The sequence below is a fragment of the Ovis canadensis genome, chromosome 21 (genome assembly GCF_042477335.2).
Source record: "Ovis canadensis isolate MfBH-ARS-UI-01 breed Bighorn chromosome 21, ARS-UI_OviCan_v2, whole genome shotgun sequence".
Lineage (NCBI taxonomy): Eukaryota > Metazoa > Chordata > Mammalia > Artiodactyla > Bovidae > Ovis > Ovis canadensis.
In genome coordinates, this window is record NC_091265.1 from 59,158,762 (window position 1) to 59,180,586 (window position 21,825).

The 21,825-nt window shown below is 60.3% G+C and overlaps 1 protein-coding gene across 6 annotated transcripts in view; it reads right to left on the reverse strand.

Annotated features, from left to right (window-relative positions):
• Window positions 1-21,825, reverse strand: part of NRXN2 (neurexin 2) — a 100,185-nt gene that overhangs the window by 26,214 nt on the left and 52,146 nt on the right. For 3 of the 6 annotated variants that reach the window (XM_069566144.1, XM_069566142.1, XM_069566143.1), the window contains exons 1-2: window positions 10,131-10,459; window positions 2,649-2,830 (exon numbers count right to left, since the gene is read on the reverse strand). In XM_069566144.1, the coding sequence (XP_069422245.1) occupies window positions 2,649-2,830; window positions 10,131-10,386 (438 nt within the window). In that variant the 5' untranslated portion in view covers window positions 10,387-10,459. Of the gene's footprint in view, window positions 1-2,648; window positions 2,831-10,130; window positions 10,482-15,558; window positions 15,679-16,022; window positions 16,197-18,077; window positions 18,269-18,891; window positions 19,274-19,606; window positions 19,727-21,412; window positions 21,440-21,825 lie in introns of those variants that run through there. The other 3 variants (XM_069566146.1, XM_069566145.1, XM_069566141.1) reach the window with 2 other exon arrangements.

Below are 21,825 nucleotides of genomic sequence, written 5' to 3' on the forward strand. Positions count from 1 at the left end.
AATGCAACAGCGCCAGCCCCTTGGGTGCCTCTGAGGGTTTGTCCCCACGAGGCTCAGCTGGGTGGTGACGGCAGTCAACAAGCGGAAGTGGTCTGAGAGCCGGGCAGAGGCCGTCCAGGGCGGCTGGAAGGCAGGACACCCCCGTTTCCTAGGAGGCAGCCAAGCTCAGAGCCATGCACTCCGGGGGGGGGGGGGAGAGGCAGTTCCCAGAGCTGCTCCCGACGTGAAGTCAGTTGTCACTTCTGTTAAAGTCATTAATTCCTAATTCCCCAATTACCTCATTAGGCGGCGGCGGGAAGAACGAGGCCGCTCCTACAGCAAATAATTATGGGAGTCAAAATTAATTTGGCAAAGTGGAGCGACGCTTTATTAGAAACGTCAAATTGCTTTTCTCTTATTTTGCCGCCGCCTCCCCACTCTCTGAGAGCTGCTAATGACGCGGCGGTGGGAGCTGATGTGTCACCGGGGGAGGAGGGGGTTTGGGGGCCGCCCCAGGGGGCTTGAGCCCATCGAGTGCTCCACTCAGCCCTCATGCGGCTCCCACACTTCCTCCAGGGCCCCCCACCCTTTCCAGGCTCCCCATCCCAGGGCCAGCCCGCCCCGCCCTGCCCCACCCTCTACAGCACCAGGCCTGTAACCCAGCAGAAGCCGGGTGTGCTTCACCACAGCACCCTGAGAAGGCGGTGGGTAACTGCTGAGAGGGGGAAAAGGAGACTCCTCCCCACTCCCTGTCCCCCTGCCCCTTCTCCTCAGCACTGGGGGGACCCTGTCCCCTAAACCCACAGGCACAGAGACAGAAGTCGTCAATGAGGCAGACACAGACCACCTGTAGATCAACTCATCTGGGGGGACACTCACGGCGATCGGGCTACTACCAGACATGGTGCTTCCTAGGGGCTGGGCAATGTCCTAAGAGCTTTATGTGCCTCATCTTGAACCTCCCCAGCAGCTCCCTGACAGCGCCCATGCCACTACGCAGAGGAGGACACTGAGGCACGGGAGATGAGGGGACCCCTAAAGACAAGGCAAGGATGTGGTGGAGCGGGGACTCGAACCCAAACATCTGCTCCGAATGGCACACAGCCTCTCACGACTATGTGATGAGAGGGCGACTGCCCTCACTCACAGCGAAGGATCCAGAAGCACAGTCACGCCTGCCACGCAGGGTCAGGAGACTGAACCAGCAGCAAACACCACGTGGTCAAGAAGTACAAATATAGAGTGACACGCCCAGTCAGAGGCCACGAGACTGTCCCCCACGGCCCCCCAAGCACTCCTGGCATGATCAACACGCACCAGCCCCACGCTGTCACACTCAGTCATCGCACCATCGCACTGCCTCTCACGCGGGCGGAGACACCTGCTCACGGAGCTTCCCGCCTTCTCTGCCACACCTCCCTCTGCACCCCTTTCCTGCTCGCTTCGCTGCCTGGCCTCCCCCGCCCGGTGCCCATCAGCTGCCACTTCTCCTTTGGCTCCACTCTGCCCACAGGCCATCTCTCCTCAGGCCTCATTCCTTCACTCCTTCCAGTCAGTGTCGGGGGAGGGTATGCATCCCAGGGAGCCTAGAAAGCTGTCCTGTAAGGAAGGGCCAGAGCCCAGAGAAGCCTCTCCCGTTGCCCTCTCGCTCCCCTGAAGCTCAGGGTCCCCCATGCGGATCCCTCCAGCACAAAGAGCCTGGCCAGCCTGTTCAGCCCTCCCAGCTCAGGGTACCAGCCAGGGTGAGCGCATGGGGTGCGGGCAGGGAAGGGAGGTGGCTGTAAGGGGCTGCACAGGTGGAAATGGAGGCAGGTCAGAGGCCCAGGGGTGAAGACAGGGGAGAGGCAGTGGAGAGAGGCTTAGAGCAGAAGCAGAGCAGAGCCACCTAGAGCTTTTAGGGAAGGGTGTTGGGCAGGACCAGAGATGGAGAGGAAAGGGGGCAGCTTCAAGACTAGGGTTAGGATGCAAACCATGAGGAGAGGCAGCCTGAGGGAGGCAGTGGGAGGGAGCAGAGGGCAAGGAGGGGAGCTGCACGGAGGAAAGCAGAAAAGCGGGGCGAGGTCAGGGTGGAGATGTAGGGTTGGGCCAAGAGGTCAGGGAGGAATGTGCAGGGCTGTGGCCAGAAAGGCTGTAGCTATGGCCATGAGGCCAGGCAAGGTGGCTGCTGCGAGGGCAAAGGTCATGGGAACAATATTCAAGGGCAGGGCAGAGGCGGGACGGGATCAAAAGGCAAGGTAAAGAAGCAAGGGTGGGCCGTCCCCGGGTGGGGAGGCCAAAGGAGGAGCAAGACAAAGCACTGGACGCAGTGGGTGGCTGAGTTGGTGTCAGAGTGAGTGGGCAGCAGACCAGGGCAGTCATGAGGAGAAGGCGTCCCCGAAGGCTGCGGGAGAATGACCTGGAAGCCCGGAGGGGGGGCCTGACTACATTCAGGAAGGTCAGAGACACGGATGGTCTCAGAGCTCGGAGCTGGGGAGCCTCAGTGAATAACCGGTAGGAGCGGGGGTCCCAGGAGCAGAACTGCCAGAAGGAAACTCCAAGGGTCAGGGAACAGAGATTCTGGGGGCTCCACAGAAGGGAAAGATTTAAGGTGCTGGTCCCATGGCAGGAGGGACCGAGTGGACCTGGGGCAGGAAGGCTGGGGGGTCGGGGGTGGTGGCCCCGCTTCTTACGATGTGCAGCTGCAGGTAGTCCCCGAGGCCCGAGGCGCTGTCGACCCGCACCAGCACGGCGCTCCGCTGGTGCGTGCTGAAGCCCACGGCCAGTCGGTCCATCCTCGTGCTCGGCCGGTCATTGGGGGGCCAAGTGTAGGTGATGAGCGCTCCCCCCTTCCCAAAGATGTACGTGGTTCCGGCTGCAGAGAGAAGGAAAGGGAGAGGAGATAAGACATCAAGAGGGCGCGGTCAGCAGGTCCTTGGAGCTATGGCAAGCACCCTGATACAATGGGTTTAGGGTACAGGGCTTCAGGTGTGAGACCCACAGCGGCCACCAGGCCCTGCCATCCTAGGGAACAGTTGGTGGGCGGGTGCCCGGCTGGGAGCCTGTGCACGCGCACAGACAGATGTAGCTGCCTCATCAAGAATTCCAGTTTTAATTACAGCAAAACAGAGAGGTAATAGAGAGACTGACACAGAGAGAGAGGGCCTGGGGAGATGCTGCGAGGGGACAGAGATGATCACCAGGGGCAGGCAGGACCCAGAGGGCCCGGCCCAGGTGACAAGTGTGAGGTGTGTGCTTCTGCAGGCTGAGCTGAGCAGCCACCAAGGCAAAGGAGCCCCAGGCGATGGCGGGAGAAGCAGGGGCTGTGCTCAGCTCTGACTCATAGCCTGCAGGCTGGCGCCCCTCCAACACCTGCCCCCCACCCCCTCCCAAGCCCCTGCAAAGCCTGGTCCCAGTGTGCCTGGGCTCCCTGCTTCCACTCCCAACTAGGGGGCTGCCTGGGTGCCAAAACAAGGGGTCCTGGAGCCCTGCCCAGAAAAGAAGAGACGGACAAGGGGGTGGGGGGAGGGAGAGATTGACAGCCAGAGAAGGAAGGAGGCAGAGAGACAGATGGACAGAGAGGGACAGAAAGGGGTGTAGGTGAGAGAAAGCAGGAGGGTGGGAGCCAGAGATGGTGAAGGGAACCCTCTCCCACCCCTCCCCCACCCCACCCTCTCTCCCCCTCTGTCTCCTCTTTGCCATCCTGCCGGGGGCGGGGTGTGAGGTCCCTAACGATCTCAGCCCCAAAATAAACCCCATTAGTCGCCCGGCTCCCTCCTGCGGCTGCCTGGGCTCCCTGGAGGTGGGGGTGGGGGGGTGGGGGCAGACTGCTGGCCGTGGTGGGGGTGGGGGACTGGTCACCCAGCTGCTGGGAAGGGAGCTCTGTCTGGGAGGCCTAGAAGACTAGTGCTCTGGGGCCTTCAGAGAAGGGAAGACAACAATCTTGCATTCTTTAGAACATAAATGCAGCAGATGAGATTCATAAAATGCTTAATTAAATAATTAGCCACTAACGACTCCTCTCAAAACACTTCTTGGGGGAGAGGGGTTCAGGGGAGGACTTACCCAGAGAGAAAAGAGAGACAGATGGGCCTGAGGGGAAAAGCCTGGAGTAGACTGGGAGAAAAGTGTGGCTGTGGGGTGGGAGAGCCCTGGATGGGCTAGAAAGTCCCAGGTCAGGGAGGGTCTGGGGTATTTCCGAAGCAAACCTGCTCCGCCAAAATGGCAGCTGAGTGAGTAACACTAAGGCCACCCCTCTCACACACCTTGGGGTCTCTCACCTCAGGGACTAGGAGCCCTGTTTGGGCAATATGGGACCAGGGGTTTCTATCCTAGGAAGCTCCTAGGCCTTCAAAAGGAGAGGGGACCCGAGTGCCTTGGAGGGAGGCACCTTCTACAGGCCCAGGAGGAGCCAAGAAGACAAGGGAAGGCTGTGTGTGGTCTGGGGCCCAGAGAGGCAGTGAGGCCAGCAGGGGGCCAGTGGGGGGGTGCAGGGCGGCGGGGGTGCAGGAGCTGTCATCCCAGCTCTCCATCTCCCGCAGGCAGGACCAGAGGAGAAGATGACTCCCAGGGGGCAAGGCGGGGGTAAGGAACCACCAGAGTGTCAGTTAACTGAAGTCTGCCACACCAAAGTTGCGGGAAAGCCCCCCCAGCAGACAGAGGGAGCTGGGCCCTGCCCCTCCCGACTCAGGTATCCTTCCCCTCTGAGGGCCTCCCTGGTGAGATCTGAAATCTCAAGATGGGGCCCCAAGATCAGGGCAGAGAATCCGATCAGGGCATGAGCCACACCCCCGCCTTCTGGCAGTCACTGCCTGGACAAGACAGGGCAGGGCGTGAGGACTATGAGCAGGGTAGGCCTCAGCCGGCAACCTTCTCTCCACTCCCAACACTGCAGCACTCTAGAAAATCGGCTGTTTCCATGGTAACCGTAATACCGAGGGTCCTCCCTTCCTCCTCTGCTCACTCACAAGCCGCACGTCCAAATTTGGGGGGTGAAGAGGGCCAGGGGAGCTGAGATGCTGACCCTCCTGCACGCACACCACTCCCTGCCTCCTGGCCTAGGGCCTCTTCACCCCTGGTTCCAGAGCCTCCCAGTCAGATGCAGAAATGGCTTACTGGGTCTCTTGGTCCCTCCACCAACAAAGGAAACTCCATCTACCTGGAGCCTCCCAAACCCCTCAGGTCTCCGGAAAATGAGACCCTTTCTCCTCACTTTCCCATCCCAGGAACCCAAACAGCACATCACCCTGAGCCCGGAGAGGAGGTGAGAAGCGAGCCGCCCTCCACCTCCATGCCCCATAGAGCAGCGAGGCAGGAGGGATCAGAGGCCGGGCGGGTGCCCGCAGCCCCGGGCCCGGTGGCCGACGCGTCCCCAGTGACGCACCCACAGACCCCACACCCACACACAGGCCACGCCGCAGCCAGCTGCACACAAAGACCCAGTGTGGAGAGGCAGACCCCGACAGGAGACAGCCGGGAAACATGGCGGAGAGCGCACAAAGACTGGCAGGCGGCGAGGGCAGCGGCTGGCACCGCGCAGGACGGGACGGGCGCACGCCTCCCTGCCCCCGAGGCCGCGGCGCACGGGCCGCCCGCCGCCCCCCGCCAACCCCAGTCCCCAGCCCGCGCCCCCGCTCGGCCGGGCCTCCCCCGGATTCACTACCCCGCGGCTCTCCCACTGCCGCCAGTTTATTATGCGGGGCGGGACTGTAAAAGCCTAAGGGCATTTATTACACGGTGTGGGATCAGATGGAGAGACACTTCTTGGGCCGAAGAGGTGAAGGATGAATGCTTTATTGGGCGGGGACGGCAGTGATTACCCTGGGGAGGCATTTCTCTCCCAGGACCCCTGACTCCCGCCCTCCGGGCAGCGGGCTGGGCTTGGGGCGGACGCGGGCGGGGGGGGCGGGGCTCCGCCCGGTCCCTCCCCTTCCCTCCTCGCTGCGCTCCGGAGGCGCCACCCGCCTCTCGCCCCGCCAGCCGTCCTCGGCCCGGCCACCCGACACCCCGGGTCGCGGGGGAAGGCACATTGGAGCCCAGGACACCGAACCACAGCTAGAATCTCTGACGGGTTCCCGAAAGGGCTCCGGAGAAGAAGGGGGCCTAAGCCAAGGCCCATTATGTTGCCCTCAGGTGATCCAGACCCACTGTTCTTGACCTCCCCAGGAAAATGCTACTGAGCTACACGACAGATAACATTGTGGGTAGATAACATTGTGGGGTGGCAGGGTGGGGAACACCCCTGAAGCCCAAGGCAAGACTGCCTCTGGCCAGACACAAAATGCACAGGCCTAAGTGGCCACCACCCAAAGGCCCAGGCCTGGAACCTTCTGCCCACACCCAACATGGTCCCCTCTGTGCCTCCTGGACCCAGAAATTCACTGGTCCAGCAAAACACTAAATGATCAAGAATCTTCTGTACAATTCCCACACACCTGCATTCTAGAGGGAGAAAAAAACAACCAACCATTAATAATGGTTAGCTAACCCAGACCCAAACAAAATAATCATCCCATGTGAGAAGCCACCTATGCAGTGCTGCCCCTGCGGATAAAACCACATGTGCAGACCCTCTGCCACACGTAGAAGCCATGGCAGAAAGCTTCTGGTAGCTCTAGAATCACGAGAGGATAAAACATCCTCCACAATCCAGAAAGGTTGCAGTCCTGCGTGCCCACAGCCCCCACACACTAGCTCTTTGTAGACAGACCCTCACTACCCCCCAGGCGGGGTACCTCCCCAGATCCAGAGCCCTGGGCTCAGCTCTCTCTAGATCCCAGAACAATATCTCCTCAATTCGTAAGCTCATTCCTTGCCCTAAAACATTCAGTGCAATCAGACATCCAAGTGAACACACCCATAACAAGAATCAAAATAAATGCCAGGTCCCTTTATAAGCTAGAGTGATGAATACAGAGCCCCTGGAGGCTCCTGACTCAGAAACGAACTGGGATTGACCCCTCTATCCCTGGCCTCAGAGGGTACAGGAAATGAAGGTCAGGGGTGGCGAGGCTCGTCAAGGGCTCTGAAAGCAGAATCAGGGTCAAGAATCAGAAGTGTCTCCCCTGCCCCGGGCCATTTTCAGGACCCAGGTGTTCTGGTCCTCCCAAGCCCAGGCAGACAACCAGGTGCAGGCGTGTCTGGCAGGTCGGTAAGGGGTATTATATAACAGGAGGGGTTGGGGGTGGGAAGGGAAAGGGAGGAAAGAGTGAAGGGAAGGAGGGAAGGAAGCAAGGAGAAAGGCAAGAAGAGCCCATGAGAAGGGAAGTGGAGATGCAGGTGCAGAAAGAGCAGCTCCTCACCCTGGGGAAGCCCAGCAAGGAAAGGTGTCCTCTGGCCTGGATGGGTCTCCCAAGCTGGCTCTGCCTCTTGCCAAGCCTGGGTTCCAGCAGAAGCCGGCCCCCGGACCTCGCCCCACAGTGGAGGTGTGCAGAGGTGGGGTTCGGCCATGGCCGCTGGCCTCTTCCTCCTCTTCTCTCTATCCTTGGGCCCTCCTCCTTCCTCTCACTTGCCTGACCCTTCATGGGCTCCTCCACTCAGTCTTCCCATCCCCTCCCCTCACTGCCCTGCAGTGCCCTCCAGCTCCTCTGCTTCCAGGGGGCCCTGGGCAGCCTGTGGCCCTCTTGGGGCTGTTTCTCTCCTCCACACAAGGGGGTGGCTGCCTCTGAGGCATCCCAATGCCAGCATTCCATAGAATCCCACCCCCGACATCCCCCAAGTTCTTTCCTCCATTGTCTCTCCCTTCCCTCCCCAGCTCTTTGCACCCTGACACCAGCTCCTTAACTGAACCTTCTTCTGGCACTTCAGTTCCAATCTGCTCAGCTCCCCTGGGCCAGCCCCCCTCCATCCCCTGCCTCTTTGACCTCCTCTCCTCTTCACCCCACAGAGATCTTCCCTGATGGCCTTTCTTCTCTCACCCTTTGCTGCCTCTCCTCATTGCTCAGAAAGACCATGTCCTATCTGGGTCTCTCTGGGGACTGAGCCTCAGTGGACCTGGAGGGGACAATAAAGAGGATGGAGAAAGGAAAGGAGGGCCAGATTGCTCATGGTGAGAACAGGGGAGTTAAAATCAGGAGCAGGGGTGGGGGGGTGGGCAGTGAGTGCAGAAGGAGAAGAGCCTGGAGAGCATGGCGTGGAGATGACCCCAGCTGGGACAGAGGTTAGCCAGGAACACTCGGCTGGGCAAGAAGAAGAAAGGAATGAGAAAGGATGTTGGACGAGGCTGCTCCTGGGAACTGGATGAAGAGAAAGCAGAGGCGTGAAAAAGATAAAGATAACCTAAGGAAAAACGAGAAGGGGGAGAGAAAAGAGGTGGAAAGCTTGAAAGTGGTACGGGGGAACAAAGATTGGGAAGCAAGAAAGGACAGGTGAAGAACAGTGATGAGGAGGCAGCGATGCGTGCAGAAATGGGGACCATGAGGGCACAGACGGGAAGTGAAGATACGGGCATGAAAGATGAGGAAGGGACAAAAAGGGAGTCAAAAAATGAGAGGGGATGGATGGGCAGAAATGGAAGTGACGGACATACAGAAATTAGAGACAACAAGGAACAGAGTGGGAACTGGCAAAGGCACAGGGACAGAAGCATGGAGCTGTCAGAGTGCCAGGACGGAAGGCAACAGAGGCAGAGAGGGGAAGCGACGGGAAGACAGAGGAGGTGATGGGAGCACAGGAACGAGGAGCACAGAACGTCGAGTGTTGGAGGGCTGAGGTGGGGACCAAAGAGGGAAGGTGATGAAGTGTATGGATGGGAAGCAATGGCGGTACGGAGGTGGGAGGTGGGAGCTGTACCACATGGGAGGTGAGAGAGGTATAGAAATGGAGGTGATGGTGGTACCCTGTGGGAACTGATGGCAAGGTACAGAGATGGGAGGTAATGTGGAGAACAGAGAAGGAAGTGGACTAAAATGGGAAGTGATGGGATCTCTGGGACAGCAGGTAACAGGAGCTTTCAGATGAAATGTGAAGGAGAGACTGAGATGGGAAATGATGGGACCTGACATGGAGATGAAATAAAATGTGAAGAGGGAGAGACCCAGGAGGCCTGGGATTGGAAGTCATGGGGACGCAGTAATGGGAAGTGAGGGGGGCACAGAGAATACGGAAGACAGAGATAGAAGGCAGCAGCTGCAGAGATGGGAAGAGGGGCTTGCAGTGAATCTTAGGGGTCTAAGGCAAGAAGTGATGAAGGGACTGGGCTGGGAGGTTAAAAAAAAAAAGGCAGAAACTAGAAGAGCTAGAGGTCAGAAACGAAAGGTGATGGGGTCTGAGAGGGAAGGAGAAATCAGTGCTGACACAGAAGGTTATGGCAGGGGGAAGACACTGAGCTAAGAGGTGACAGTGTAAAGTGGGAGAGGACTGACTGGAGAGGTGGTGGGAAGACTGGGGTGGGGGACAGAAATTCAAACAGTGGGGTTGGGAGATGCTGAGGGTCAGAGGTGGAGCTACGGCAGAGATGAAGAGATGTGGAGAGGAAAAACCAGAGATGAAGGGATGAGGCTGGGAAAGGATGGGACAGTGGAGCAAGCTGATTGCTTGGGAGGCGGTGGAAGGACAGGAATGGGGGAAAGACAGGACGGGGGCTGCAGGCGCAGAGGTGAAATCGCCAGATACAAGGGGGTGAAAGAGGCAGTGATGGGACACTTCTGAGGAGAGGTGATAGATGGGACAGAGGCGAGAGGTTGGTGGGGGACCCATGAGGAGATAATGGGCACGGAGACGCTGGGCCAGGAAGGTGACAGTGGCCAAGGAGGAGGGAAGCCAGATGGAGGAATGATAAGGGGCAGGGATGGAGGAGGTGAAGAGGAAGAGAAACGGGGAAGGGAGAGCAGGGCAGAGCGGATGAACGGCCAGATAGAGAGGGTGCAAAGGGTCTACACAGAAGGGTGATAAGGCCCCGGAGACAGGGATTCCGAGGTGAAGGTGAGGCAAGCAATGAAAGTGAAGAGAGATGAGGGTGATAAACGGACGGGGTGAGGGGATGCTGCTGGAGAGGAGAGGGTGGGGCTGAGGTGTTGGTGGAGCCCAAGATGGGAGGTGAGGGGGCGCGGGCCCGCAGAGCGGAGGGGCCGGGCCTCGGCGCGCACCGGCTGGGGTGCGGCCCGCGGGGGCCAGGGCCGCGCGCAAGGGAGGCCCCGGGGGCCGGCCGGCCGGCTGGTATCGGCAGCGCCACTTACCGTGCCCGCCGCGCGTGAGGAAGGGCATGCGGTTGATGGCGATGGGCACGGTGCCGTGCTTGCTGTGGAAGTGGTGGACGTGGTGGGTGGTGCTGAGGCTGGAGGAGACCCGGGCCCCCTCGGCCGCCCCCAACAGCAGCAGCAGCAGCAGCAGCAGTAGCGGCAGCAGAGGTGGCGGCGGCGGCAGCGGCAGGGGCCCGGCCAGGGAGGGGGGGCGGCGCGGGCACCCCCCCAGCCCGCTCCCCCCGGGGGGCATTTCGGCCCGGGGGCGGCCCCCTCACAGCCCCATGGCCGGGGGCGGGGACGCGGGACCGAGTAGCCCCGCGAAGCCCCCCTCCGGCTCCGAGCCCCGGGAGGGGGGTAGGGGGGTGAAGAGAAGGAAAATCAGAGCCCAAGCCTCGGTCCCGAGCCAATGAAATCAAGTGGATCCCGCCGGGGAATCCGGGGTCCGCGGAGCGGCAACGCCAAGGTCCAGGACGCCTGGGTCCATCGCGAGGAGCTAAGGGTCCCCCCGCATCCCGGCGGGGTCGGAGCGGCGCAGAGGGCCGTCAGAAACCCGGGGGAGCGCCCGGGGGAGGGGGCATGGTGCCGGGTGGAGAGATAGGGGAGGCGCGGGGGCCAAGCAGGGAGGGGAGAGCGGGGAAATCCTGCGGAAAAACCGAGCCGGGGAGGGGGTACTGGAGGAGAGAAGCAGGAGACCGATGGAGACTAGGGCCCGCCGCGCCGCGGCTGCCGCTGCCGCCCGACAGAGGCCGGGGGGAAAGGAGGGAGCGGCCGGGGTGGGGGGGCGGGAGAAGGGGGAAGGAAAGCAAATCCGGGTGAGGGGGAATGAGGGGAGAGGAGGGGAGAGGAGAGGAGAGGAGGGGAGCGGGGCTGAGCGGAGGGAAGGCGCGAGCCTGCGAGATTCCGGCGGAGAGATGGAGGCAGCGGAGTGTTGCTGCAGAGGCTGAGAGGGCTGGAAGCGAGAGGGAGGGAGAGAGGAGGGGTGGAGAGGGGACGGGAGGGGGAGCGCGGGCGGAGGAGGGGGCAGGGCGGAGGGACCCGAGCGGCTCCCGATCTGCGGGCGGCGCTGGGCAGCTCCGCCGCGCGGCACCTGGCTAGCCCGCTCGGCGCTCGCCTCTCCTCTGCGCGCGCCCCACCCCTCCCCCACGCCCGGGTGCGCGCACCCCTCCCGCCCCCTCCGGAGAAGGGGCCCTGCTGAATAATTGAACAGAACTGAGGCTAGCCGGAGAGGCCGCTCTCTTCCACCTCCTCCCACCACCCCCCACCCCCGGCCCGGACGAACCCCAATAGTGCTCGCTGGCCCAGTGCGCAGAGATGTGGCTACCACCACCTCTGCACGCACCCCTCGAAACACACGTGCACGCCAGGATGTGGACGGGCTCGGGGATGGAGACACCCACGTGCCCATACAGGCACCAGTGCGCGTGCACGCACACAGGCTCAGACACAGACATTGCATACATGTGCTCACAGACACCCGGCACATGAACTCACACTCAGCCGAGTGTGTACACACGCTCACACACATGCGTGTTTGGTCACAGGCAATGAACGAACAGCCAGCATACACACGGACACCCCCCTCCAGGTCACCCTCCAAGAACAGGGTCACCCATATGCAAACAAACAATGTACCCAGAGCCTCAAAGGCGCTCAAGAGTTAAGGCACCACACACACAGTCCCTCCACCTCCTCGGAAGGGTGCTTCCCTCCCCACGCAACCCTCCTGGACACCTCCTATCCTTCCAGTCCACTTCCTCTGCCCCTTCCCCCATATGCCAACCTCCCCTTCTTGGATGGGGAGGGGGCGATTCGGGAATACCTATCCACCAAGTGTTCCACTTGGGACAAAACCCTTTCTAGGCCACTTATGCCCTGCTGAGGAAGCCATTTCTCCTTCTAGGGGGCCCCTCCACTGAGACCTGCCCCTCAGACTTTGGGGCACTTCTGGGAAGTAAGAGCAAGGAGGCTTTCATCCCTCTGTCTGGATGCCACCTCTGCACTGACATCAACCTGAGTTCTGCTTGGACAAGGTCTTGCTGGGGGCGGCGGTGGGGGCGTGGGGAGGCAGAGCATAGATAAGGAGGAAGAGAGGGAGGGAGGGAGGGATGGACCTGGAAAGAGGTAGACAAGGAGAGGTGGCGAAGAAAGGGCAAAAGGAAGGGGCTGCGAAAGGGGAGGAGGGGCAGGGCAGGGGTGGCTCCTGCTTATTATCCAGCATTCGTTTTGGAACAAAACCTGTCACCAGGAGCCCCAAAAGAGCTGCGCTCGGCTCCTGGATGCAGTCAGGACCCGAGACAGCTCCTCTGCCCCAGCTGCCACCTTTCCCAACTTATTAGATGCCAATGCCCCATTTGGTCCCCAGCCTTTCAGAGAGAAGAAAAGGGTCCTTAGAGGCACCCAGAAAGAAGTGTCCAGGTGGTGTGTGGCCCCATGAGGGAGGAGAGTTTGCAAGCTGGGGAGCACGGCTTCCTGTCCTCTCTTCCTGTGCCCGCTCTTGGCCCTGGCTCTGGGATAGAGACCGACAGAGCTCTGAGCAGGCAGAAAATGTATGGTCCCGGAGGGAGGGAGGGAGGAGCCGGCGGCGAGAGGAGAGGAAGGGAAACCGCCCAGAGGCCAATCAATACTAGTGAGTGGGAAGTGGAGAGAGCCGGAGGGGGTGACACTGGTGAGCGAGGTGGGGAGAGGGTAAAAAAGAAGGGAGAGACAGGTGTGCAGGAGATCAATAGAGGCTGCGGAGACCAGCAGAGCGGCTAGGGAGATGAGAAACAGACAGGAGCAGAGATGGGGAAGAACCCACTGCCTGGGAGAGCCTGGGGACAGGCTCTGGGAGGTGGAGCTGGAGCTGCCCAGGGAAGCGCTGTCCAGACCTCAGCCCTGGGGCTTCAGGCCCTGCCAGGAAGCAGGCCTCCGTCCAGCTTCCTTCCTCTCTCATTTCATATTCTCTTTTTTATTTTCTCTCTGCTTTCCTCTCTCTCACCCTGACAATGACTTCTCTCCCTCTGATCTCCTGCCTTCCCAGGGCAGACTCCTGAGCCTCACAATGGTGCCTTCACCCCCAGGGGGAATCCCCATGTTCCAGACGGAGAAACTGAGGCCACACATAGGGAAAGGCTGTCCTGAAGGTCGGACTCCTCCTCATCCCAGTCTCTTCATCACCAGACAGCTCCACACCCCAGGCTCAACCCTCTGAGGATGCCTGGGCCATCCCCATCCCCTCCATCTCTTCAGGCACAAGGGCCCTTGATGCCCAGGGTGCCTCCAGGGCCATCACACTTGGGGTGAAGCAGACGTGCATCTGGGCCAGGTTCCTACTTGACCTTGTGTATCAGTGGAGCCCCAAGAAGACCCGTCATAGAGACAGCATGAGCATCAAACAGCCACGCCTGGAGAATCAGGAGGAGGCACACCTTCAAGGGAAAGGGGGCTGAGATCTCAAAGGCACCCCCAGGGCCAGTGTCCAGAGGCTCCCAGATTGCACCCACCTTGTCTTTACCTCCAAGGCTCTGCTCGGGCTCTGTCACCAGACACACAGACCAGTCTCGGGGACAGTCACACTTCCCAAGAGGCCCCTGTTCCCCAGCCCCAATTCTCCCCGCATCCCACCTGCCTGGAACCCAGGGAAGTTGTTCCAGTCTCTCTTCCCACCCCTGCTGAAAGATGGCTTGACTCCCTAAACCCACATCCATCTCTCCGCTCCCCCCAAAAGGCTCCATCATGTGGGAGTCCAGTAGTGAAGATGGGCAGCACTCTTCTCCATCCTGACCCCCTGCGGCCATGGCAAGAAATGCCCACCATCTGTGGGCCCCACATCCACCTCCACCACCACCACCCCAGGACTAAACCTTAAGAACACCTAGGTTCCAGCCGCACCCTGCCCCCAACGCCCTGTGATTAAGGACAAGGATGTTCCTGTTACTGGAGCCTCAGTGTCCTCAGCAACTAAATCAGATGGCTGGTCTCCATCCTACTATCTTCTCTGAGGACAAATTAAAAGGACTTTGTAAGCCGTGAAACACGAAACAGTCAGTAGGGATAGTTACTATTAAACAGCAAAGTTACCACCATCCCCAGATCGCCTGTGCAAAGCAGGAATGAGCTGGAGAGGAAGAGGCCCAGCCCCAGCCCCGTCCTTATTCCCCGATAGCCAGGACTGGAGCGGCCCTGAGCTGGCCGGCGTCTGCGGGCTTTGGCAGGTACAGCGAGTGGCAGGCTGGACAGGAAGAATCGTGTAGGATCGGACAGGATGTGGAGGTACCCAGGGATGGGCCCGCCTCAGAACACCAGGAAAGCACTCATGGAGATGGAGAGGGCATTCTTACAAAGAAGGAAAAATCAAGAGCACAATCCCAGAAACCAGTTGGTTATGCACCCCTTAAGAAACTCAGGACTCTGCCCGATGACTAAGGCTCCACAGTGTGGCATGGAGGCAAAGGCACTGACCCCTGTTCTCAGCCCAGATCTGCTATTCACTCTGGAAATCCACCGATTCCTCCGGGCCTCAGTGTCCATGTTTGCAAAGTGAAGAAGCCATTTATAGTGTGTGTGCGTGTGTCTTTTTTCAGGCAGCTGGCACGTCGTGTCCCTGGTCTTTCAGCCCAGCCACCCCCAAGGAAGACCATTCAAGTGACACCTAAAGAGGCCACATGCTGCCCAGCACGCCCCTCAAGCAGGAAGTTGTCTCTCCCTCATGCCTGCCCCACGGCCCTCCCTCATCCAAGTGCTAACCAGCTGCCGGCCACCAACCACGAGGGACTGGAAACCGCTGCTGAAGCCCACCCTCTAGGAAGGGGCCTCAAACACTATGCAAGTTGGCAGCAGATGCCCAGCCAGGGAGGAGAAGAACCAGGCGAGGACACGAGGGAGTGTCCTTGTGGGTCCAAGGGACACCCTGCAGGGAAACTGGTCAGTACACGGTGGCTGGCCTCCAGGGGAGCCAGCCGTCTGGAGGCCTGGCCTCCTGGGAGTCTCCTGAGCCTGTCTCCTGGGGGTGTAGGCCTATTCTGGGCAGGAAGTAATAGGTTTACACTGCACATTTCAAGGACACCAGGGGCAAGGGGGTACAGGTCAGCAACTGCCCCACCGGCCCTGTGCGACAGAGCTACGACACATGAGACCATGGCCAGCATCAGGACAGTGACAGAGGTTGACATATCTTTGGCGAGGGGTGAGGGGAGCAGTGTCCCACCAGCTCAGAAGGAAGAGGAGAGGCTGTCTAGCAACCATCACCCCCAACACGCAGGCGTCAGGAGTCCTGCAAAGGCCCAAGAGGGGATTCCAGGAGGAGACAGCAGCCAGTAGCTCCCCTCCGTCTCGCTCATGACAAGAAGGGACAGGAAGGAAGCAAGCAGCATGGCTCTGAGAGACCCTCCCTCCTCCCGGGGCCTCCCCCCAGCACCCGCAGCCCTCCCAGTCCTGCACTCACGGTCATTGCAGATGGGGCCTCCGTAGGAGGTCATGGTGCAGTCGCAGGTGAAGCCGTCCCACTGCTGCAAGCAGACGCCCTGGTTGGCACAAGACTCTTCGGTGCAGGTGGTGCTGGGGCCTGGAAGAGGCAGGAAGAGGGAACACCCCCCGCTCAGCCAAGCCCCCTCCCACCCCAGGAGTTACGGAAGCTTCGGGACCGGGCCAGAAGCCCTCCCTCAGTTCTGCTGGGCAGGTAGGGCCAAGAACTCATGGGGGTGGGAGTAGGGGAGCTCAGTGACAGCTGGTCTTGGCCTGGAACTGTGATAAGGGTTCAGGGCGGGAGGCAGCAGGGAGGGCAAGTGACCTCTGACTCTCCCCATACTCTGTCCCAGAGCAGCGGCAGCAGGCTCCATCGAGACCACCCGGCCCCCCAGTCTGCCTGCACCCCGCAGGGTCACATCTAACTCCTGCACCCACACTCACCGTCACAGCCCCTCTCCACCTGCCCGATGCGGTGCAGGGCGTCAGCGATGAGGTCAGGGAGGCGCCCGTTGAGGTCCACCGAGGCCAGGCAGCCCTGAAAGCCATCCCGAGAGGCCACTAGCTTGGGCAGGTTGTTGAACATGTTCTTGCTCAGACCACCAATGTACAGCTCCCCTGTAAAGGGAGTGGGGTCAGAGCTCGGATCCGGTCCCCAGATACCCAGGTCCCTCCCAGGACATCAGCCTCCAGTGTCAGGTCCCGCAGCCCCACACGGTCTCATCCGGACTCCAGCTTCCTCTCTGAGAGGCAGATGCCCACCCCCACCCTTCCTTCTTCTTTCTCCACTTCGCCATCTGTCTGCTCCCCTCCCAGGGACACCCAGATGCCCGGGGAGGGAAGAGGGAAGCAGCTGGAGGAACCTGCTCCGTGCTCTCTCCCACACATCTGATGCCAGTTCCGGCCCGTAATCAGGGCCTTTCATAGCTGTGCAGCCCGGTCCCTTCCACCCTCGCTCCCTCCCTTCCGAAGTCTCCCATCCCCAGAACTCCTCCAGGCCTCTGCCAGCCTCTCCCAACTCTGGGTTCTCTGCTGGGGGTTCTAAGCCCGGCACCTTCCAACAGCTAGGGTTTAGACTGGGGATTCTGGGTGACACCGGCAAGAAGTCCTCCTCAGGGACACTGGTCCTCCACATCACTGCCTGGCCGAAGGGACCTCAACTCCCTGGAAGTCCTGGCTGGCCCGTGGCAGAGCTCTAGCAAGACATGACGGGTCAACCCTGCTGCCCCTGCTGGGAACTCTGTGCAAACCAAGACCAGGCCAGACCACCCGTGGGTTTGCTGCCACTGCGAATTACTTGAGACACATCGCCCCCTTCTGGCAGCAGGGAGAACTGGCAACACTATGCCATCCGTTCTAGGGGCTTCCTCCATGGCTCAGAGGTAAAGAATCTGCCTGCCACACAGGAGACCCACAAGATGCAGGTTCGATCCCTGGATGGGGAAGATCCCCTGGAGGAGGAAATGGCAACCCATTCCAGTATTCTTGTCTGGAAAACCCCATGGACAGAGGAGCCTGGAGGGCTACAGTCCAAAGGGTCGCCAAGAGTTGTACCCAACTGAATGTCTGAGCACCGGCGCAGGATCTGACCAAGCTTCTGGTTCCAACTCCATGGCCCGCCCACTCTGTGACCTCAGGCAATCACATAGCTTCTTGGAGCTTCCATTGCTGCCTCCTCAAGAGGAGGGTGGATTCCAGAGTCTCTAGGAACCCTCCCCACGCTCGGACAGTCTGAGTCACAGTGACACCAGGGATCCCTAAGGGAAACTGGGGGCTGCTCTGGGCATGTGAGGGTGGCTCGCATTGCCCCAGTGGGCTCTGGAGAAGCCACAGGCCTCATCCTCATTCCTGTTGTTCCACCTCCCTGGATCTCTAAACTCCCCCTCCTCTTCTCTCCTCTCTGACGCACCACTGTTCTAGGGGTAGGCAGTGATGGCCCCACTAACTACTAAAGAAGCCCTGGGGAATGGAGGGCCCTCATATGATGCTGAGCCCACCAGGGAGGCCTAGGTCCAAACCAGTGCCCAGACTACTCCCGCCAGTGCCCAAGGAACACGACCAGGGCAGCACGAAGGGGCCTGGAGACTGTTCCTCCTTCCTCCCCTCATCACAGCCCCACTCCCAGCCCAGCAGGGACACTGCTCTCCCTCCGGCCCCCAACACGGCAGACTTCTCAGCCCTGGAGGGCCAAGAGGTCTTCAGAAGGCCTGACTGCCTTCTCCTAGCTCTAGGGTGAGGCCACCAAACTCCCCATGAGATACACCCTGCAGGCAGGCTTTCAGTGTTGAGAGGGCAGCCTCACAGGGGAGCTGAGCAGAACTTTGACAGGAAGTGTCAGGCTAGACACACTGGAAAATGGGGAAGAGCGAGGGAAACTGTGGGCAGGGCCGGGACAGAGTCACGCAAGGGGAAGAGCATCCCAGGCCGGAGGCGGTCTTGCTGGGGCCAAGGGGGCGTCTGGGCTAGGGCCAGGCCTCCTCCAGAGGCCCCAGGCCCCACCTTTGAGATCGAGGTTTCGGGCGCCATTGGAGTGCTGCGTGACAGTGCGGGAGTCAATCTTGAGCGTGTGCACGTTGCCCGGGTCCCTGGACACCACCACGTTGTGCCACTGGTTGTCATTGACTGGTTTGTCTGAGTTCCCCTTCATCAAGGACGGGCCATTCCCCAGGTCAAACACGTAGTGGATGTACCTGCCCCACAGTAGGGAGGAGACACTGGGTCAAGGTGGGGGCTGGGAAGGCGGGTAAGGAGGAGCTACAGCTGCGGGGTGGGGGTGGGGCTGGAAGCTGCAGGAGGGAGGGGTGGAGAGGGAGACCTCATAGTGGAAGAACCCAGACCAACAGAGGACTCAGGTGTGAGGGCCCATCGTGGGGGGTGTGGGGAGAGAGGCTGCTGAGGACCTGGCTCCTGGGACAGGCTCCGAAGAGAAGCTCGTGGAGGGACAGCTTTGTGGGGGCAGTAGGGTCCTCTGGGCAGGGACAAAGCTGCTCTAGGGTGGGGGCCTCTTAGGCCAGGAGGTCACAGGGACCCAGCCCTGCCTTCTGTCTGTAGTAGGGCCAGATGGCCAGGGCCAGGACAGTGAATGGAACAGATATGACTGAGAAACCCCTGGCAAGGAAGTAATTGGGGGGTGACCAGGGTGGAAGAGAGGGTGCTGCTTCTCCATCTTGGCTGGTGGCGGGGGGACCTGAATCTTGACCTGTGGTCTGTGGGGACTGGACATCTCAGCCAGTGGCTGAGGGAGCTGCCTCTTGGTCATGGCGGGGACAGGGGAACCACGTCCTTGACAGCGGTGCAGAGCCCAGCACCTCACCCCTTGACCAGCTCGATGACGATGAAGTCATTGCCATTGCCTGAGTTGAACAGGAGGAGCCCGTCAGGGGCTGTGGTCTTGAACTGGAAGAAGAGGTGCATGGAGGCATAAGCTTGGAGCGTAGCGAGCGCCAGGTAGCTGCTGCGACTCTTGAAGGTGACAGGATCGGCCACAATGGCACGCAGGCCAAAGCGAGCATTGAGCTCACAGTAGGTGATGTCCCCATCCTTGCACTGGTCCATGTATGGCTGGCCGTTGAACACCAGCCCGCTCAGGTGCCCGATGAAGTTGGAGGGCACCACGGAGATGAAGCGCCGCTCCGTCATGATGCCCGTCTCAATGTTGTGGAACTCCAGCCGCGTGTGGGCCCCTGCCATCTGTCCTGCTCAGCACAGGAGACAGAGATGGGGTCATGGCTTTGGGGCCCAGACTGTAGGATCACTTCTGAGGCTGGGTCTTGGGTCCCCAGAAGCCTCCCCTCCACTCAAGGGCCACATGGGAAGGACATCAGCAAAGCCCCCACAGGCGCTGGCAGCACACCCAGCTCCTGGGTCTGGGGGAGCTGTGGGACTCTGGGCCAACAGGCTGGCAGGGCAATGCTGCCTCTGGGGAGTCGAAATGGCCCCTGGGGTCCCGGAGCCCATGACATGCCACCCCTAAGGGAGAAATGGCACCCAGGCAGGGGTCACCAAGAATAGGGCTGCAGACTACTTACCCTCCACGGTCACGTTGTCCACTGACAGCTGCAGGCTCTTGCCCCGTCGCACCACCCTCACTGTGTGCCACTCATTGTCATTGAGCTTGTGCCCCGCAAAGAGCGTCTCAGGGCCTTTACCTGTGGCACCGAGGGGGGAGTCAGCCTGGCACCTCCTCCTGCCCTCATGTGGCTGCTTCAAGTACCACTCTGGGCACACAGCCTCACCCCTGTACACACCCACACATGCAGGTACACCACACACACACACACACACACACACACAGAGCCTTTGCACACACCCAGTCATAAATACAGACACACTCAGTATCACCACACTTGGTACAACTTCCCATTGGAAAAGAACAGAGTGAGTGAATAGTGGGTGCCTTCGGAGTTGTGCCCTAAGGCCCTGCACCTGGACACTCACACCGACAACCAGCATACTCAGCCCGCCTCGCCTCACGACCTTCCGTGTCAGTGTGTGTAGCCAGCAGCTGAATCCCCAGCCTATAGACATAGGCCTCAAACTTTCATGAGTCTCACCACGCACCCAAATGTGCATGCGCACCCACAGCCTCACGGCTGTCCATGAACACTACACACACACACACACACACACACACACACAGCTCCCCCATCTAGAGCAGCAGTCCTCAACATTTGGGCACCAGGGACCAGCTTCGTGGAAGACAATTTCTCCCCGGACCAGGACGGGTGGAGGATGAGTTGGGGATGATTCAAGTGCACTACATTAATTGCGCACTTCATTTCTAATCTAAGGCCACCATGGATCTGACAGGAGGCACCGGCCCATGGCACAGAGGTTGGGGATCCCTGATCTGGAGGGACCCAGTGTGACTTTTCTGCACATGCCTGGTTAATGCCACACAGGGACATACACATCACATACACAGCACGGCCAGCGTGGCCAGAGCGCGCAATGTCTTTTTTAGGAATCACGGCCATGTATTCAAGACCTGGATGAACCGCTTCCAAGACTAAAAACGTTTAGCTTTAGAACGGTGCTGCAGGCCATTTGCGGCACCCCTCAAGATTCCTCCTGGGCCCCCCATCCCAGTGCTCTCACCAGCGGGGCAGGGCTCACCACGCATGCGCACACCTGTCCAAATACACACAGAGCCGAACCAAGTACCCTCTTTCTGCCTGTGGCTGCCGCGTCCCTGGGCTCTCTTTCGTGACCTCAGGGCACACCAGGCAGAAACACACTCAGAGATGAGGGTTGAATCCAGGCACACTGGGAGCTCAGAAATGTCCACACCCGCTCTCACCCCTGCTGAGAGCCTCACTGTCACCTCCGAGAGCGCCCCCGTTTGGCAAAATCTCACCCCCGACCCCCGCACCCCAAACAAGGGCTGTGGAGGGCTGAACTTCCGAGCTCACCGCCCACTCACCTCCAGCCCTCGGCTTCTCTCCCGCGTGCCTCGACCTCCCCCTTGTGGCCGCCTCGGGATACAGCGGGATAGGCCAGCCCTCTTCGGCTCCTTCCTGCCCTCCTGCAGTAGGTGCCATCCCAAGCCTTTGCCCTACCCTCCAGAGCGTTTGAGGAGACGAAGTTTCTGGCCCTTCCTATCCTAGTCTCAGTGAGCACACGGACCCCCGACCTCCACCGACTCCCCCTGCTTTAGCTTCGTTTGGCTCGTTCTGCCCTCCACAAGCACACCCCACACACGCACCCACTGCCCAAGTCCCGCACAAGCAGGCTATGACACCGTCTCCTCCCCTCCCCCTGCACCCCTCCCCAACCCCAATGTCCAGAATCCCAGGCCCCCAGGGGCTCTGCAGAAGAAGAGGGAAGCCACTTACTGGGTGCGCAGCCGACGCGCAGGCAGTCTGGGGGGGCCATGGGGCGGGCAGGGAGGGGAGACAAAAAGGCAGAACAAGTTTTTTTTTTTTTTTACATCCTTCACAGGGAGGGGTGTCTGCAGGCAGGGGTTTTCCCCAGGGCCACTTTCCGGGGACCACGCGTGCTCAGGTGCCTTCTCCCCTTCCTCAGTCGGCCCCCTCCCCCTCCTTCCCCCAAACGGGAGGCAGGGCAACCGGGTGATGGGAAGAAGGCTGACATCTCCCTTCTTGGAGAAGCCCGGGCCTCTCACGTCTGAGGGAGATGGGCACCTTGGGAATCCCAGTCGCACAGGGGATCACTGGGGGGCTGAGGGCTTGACCAACCCCACATCTCCCCATCTCTGAGAGGGAGACAGGCGAGGAGGGCCAGAGCC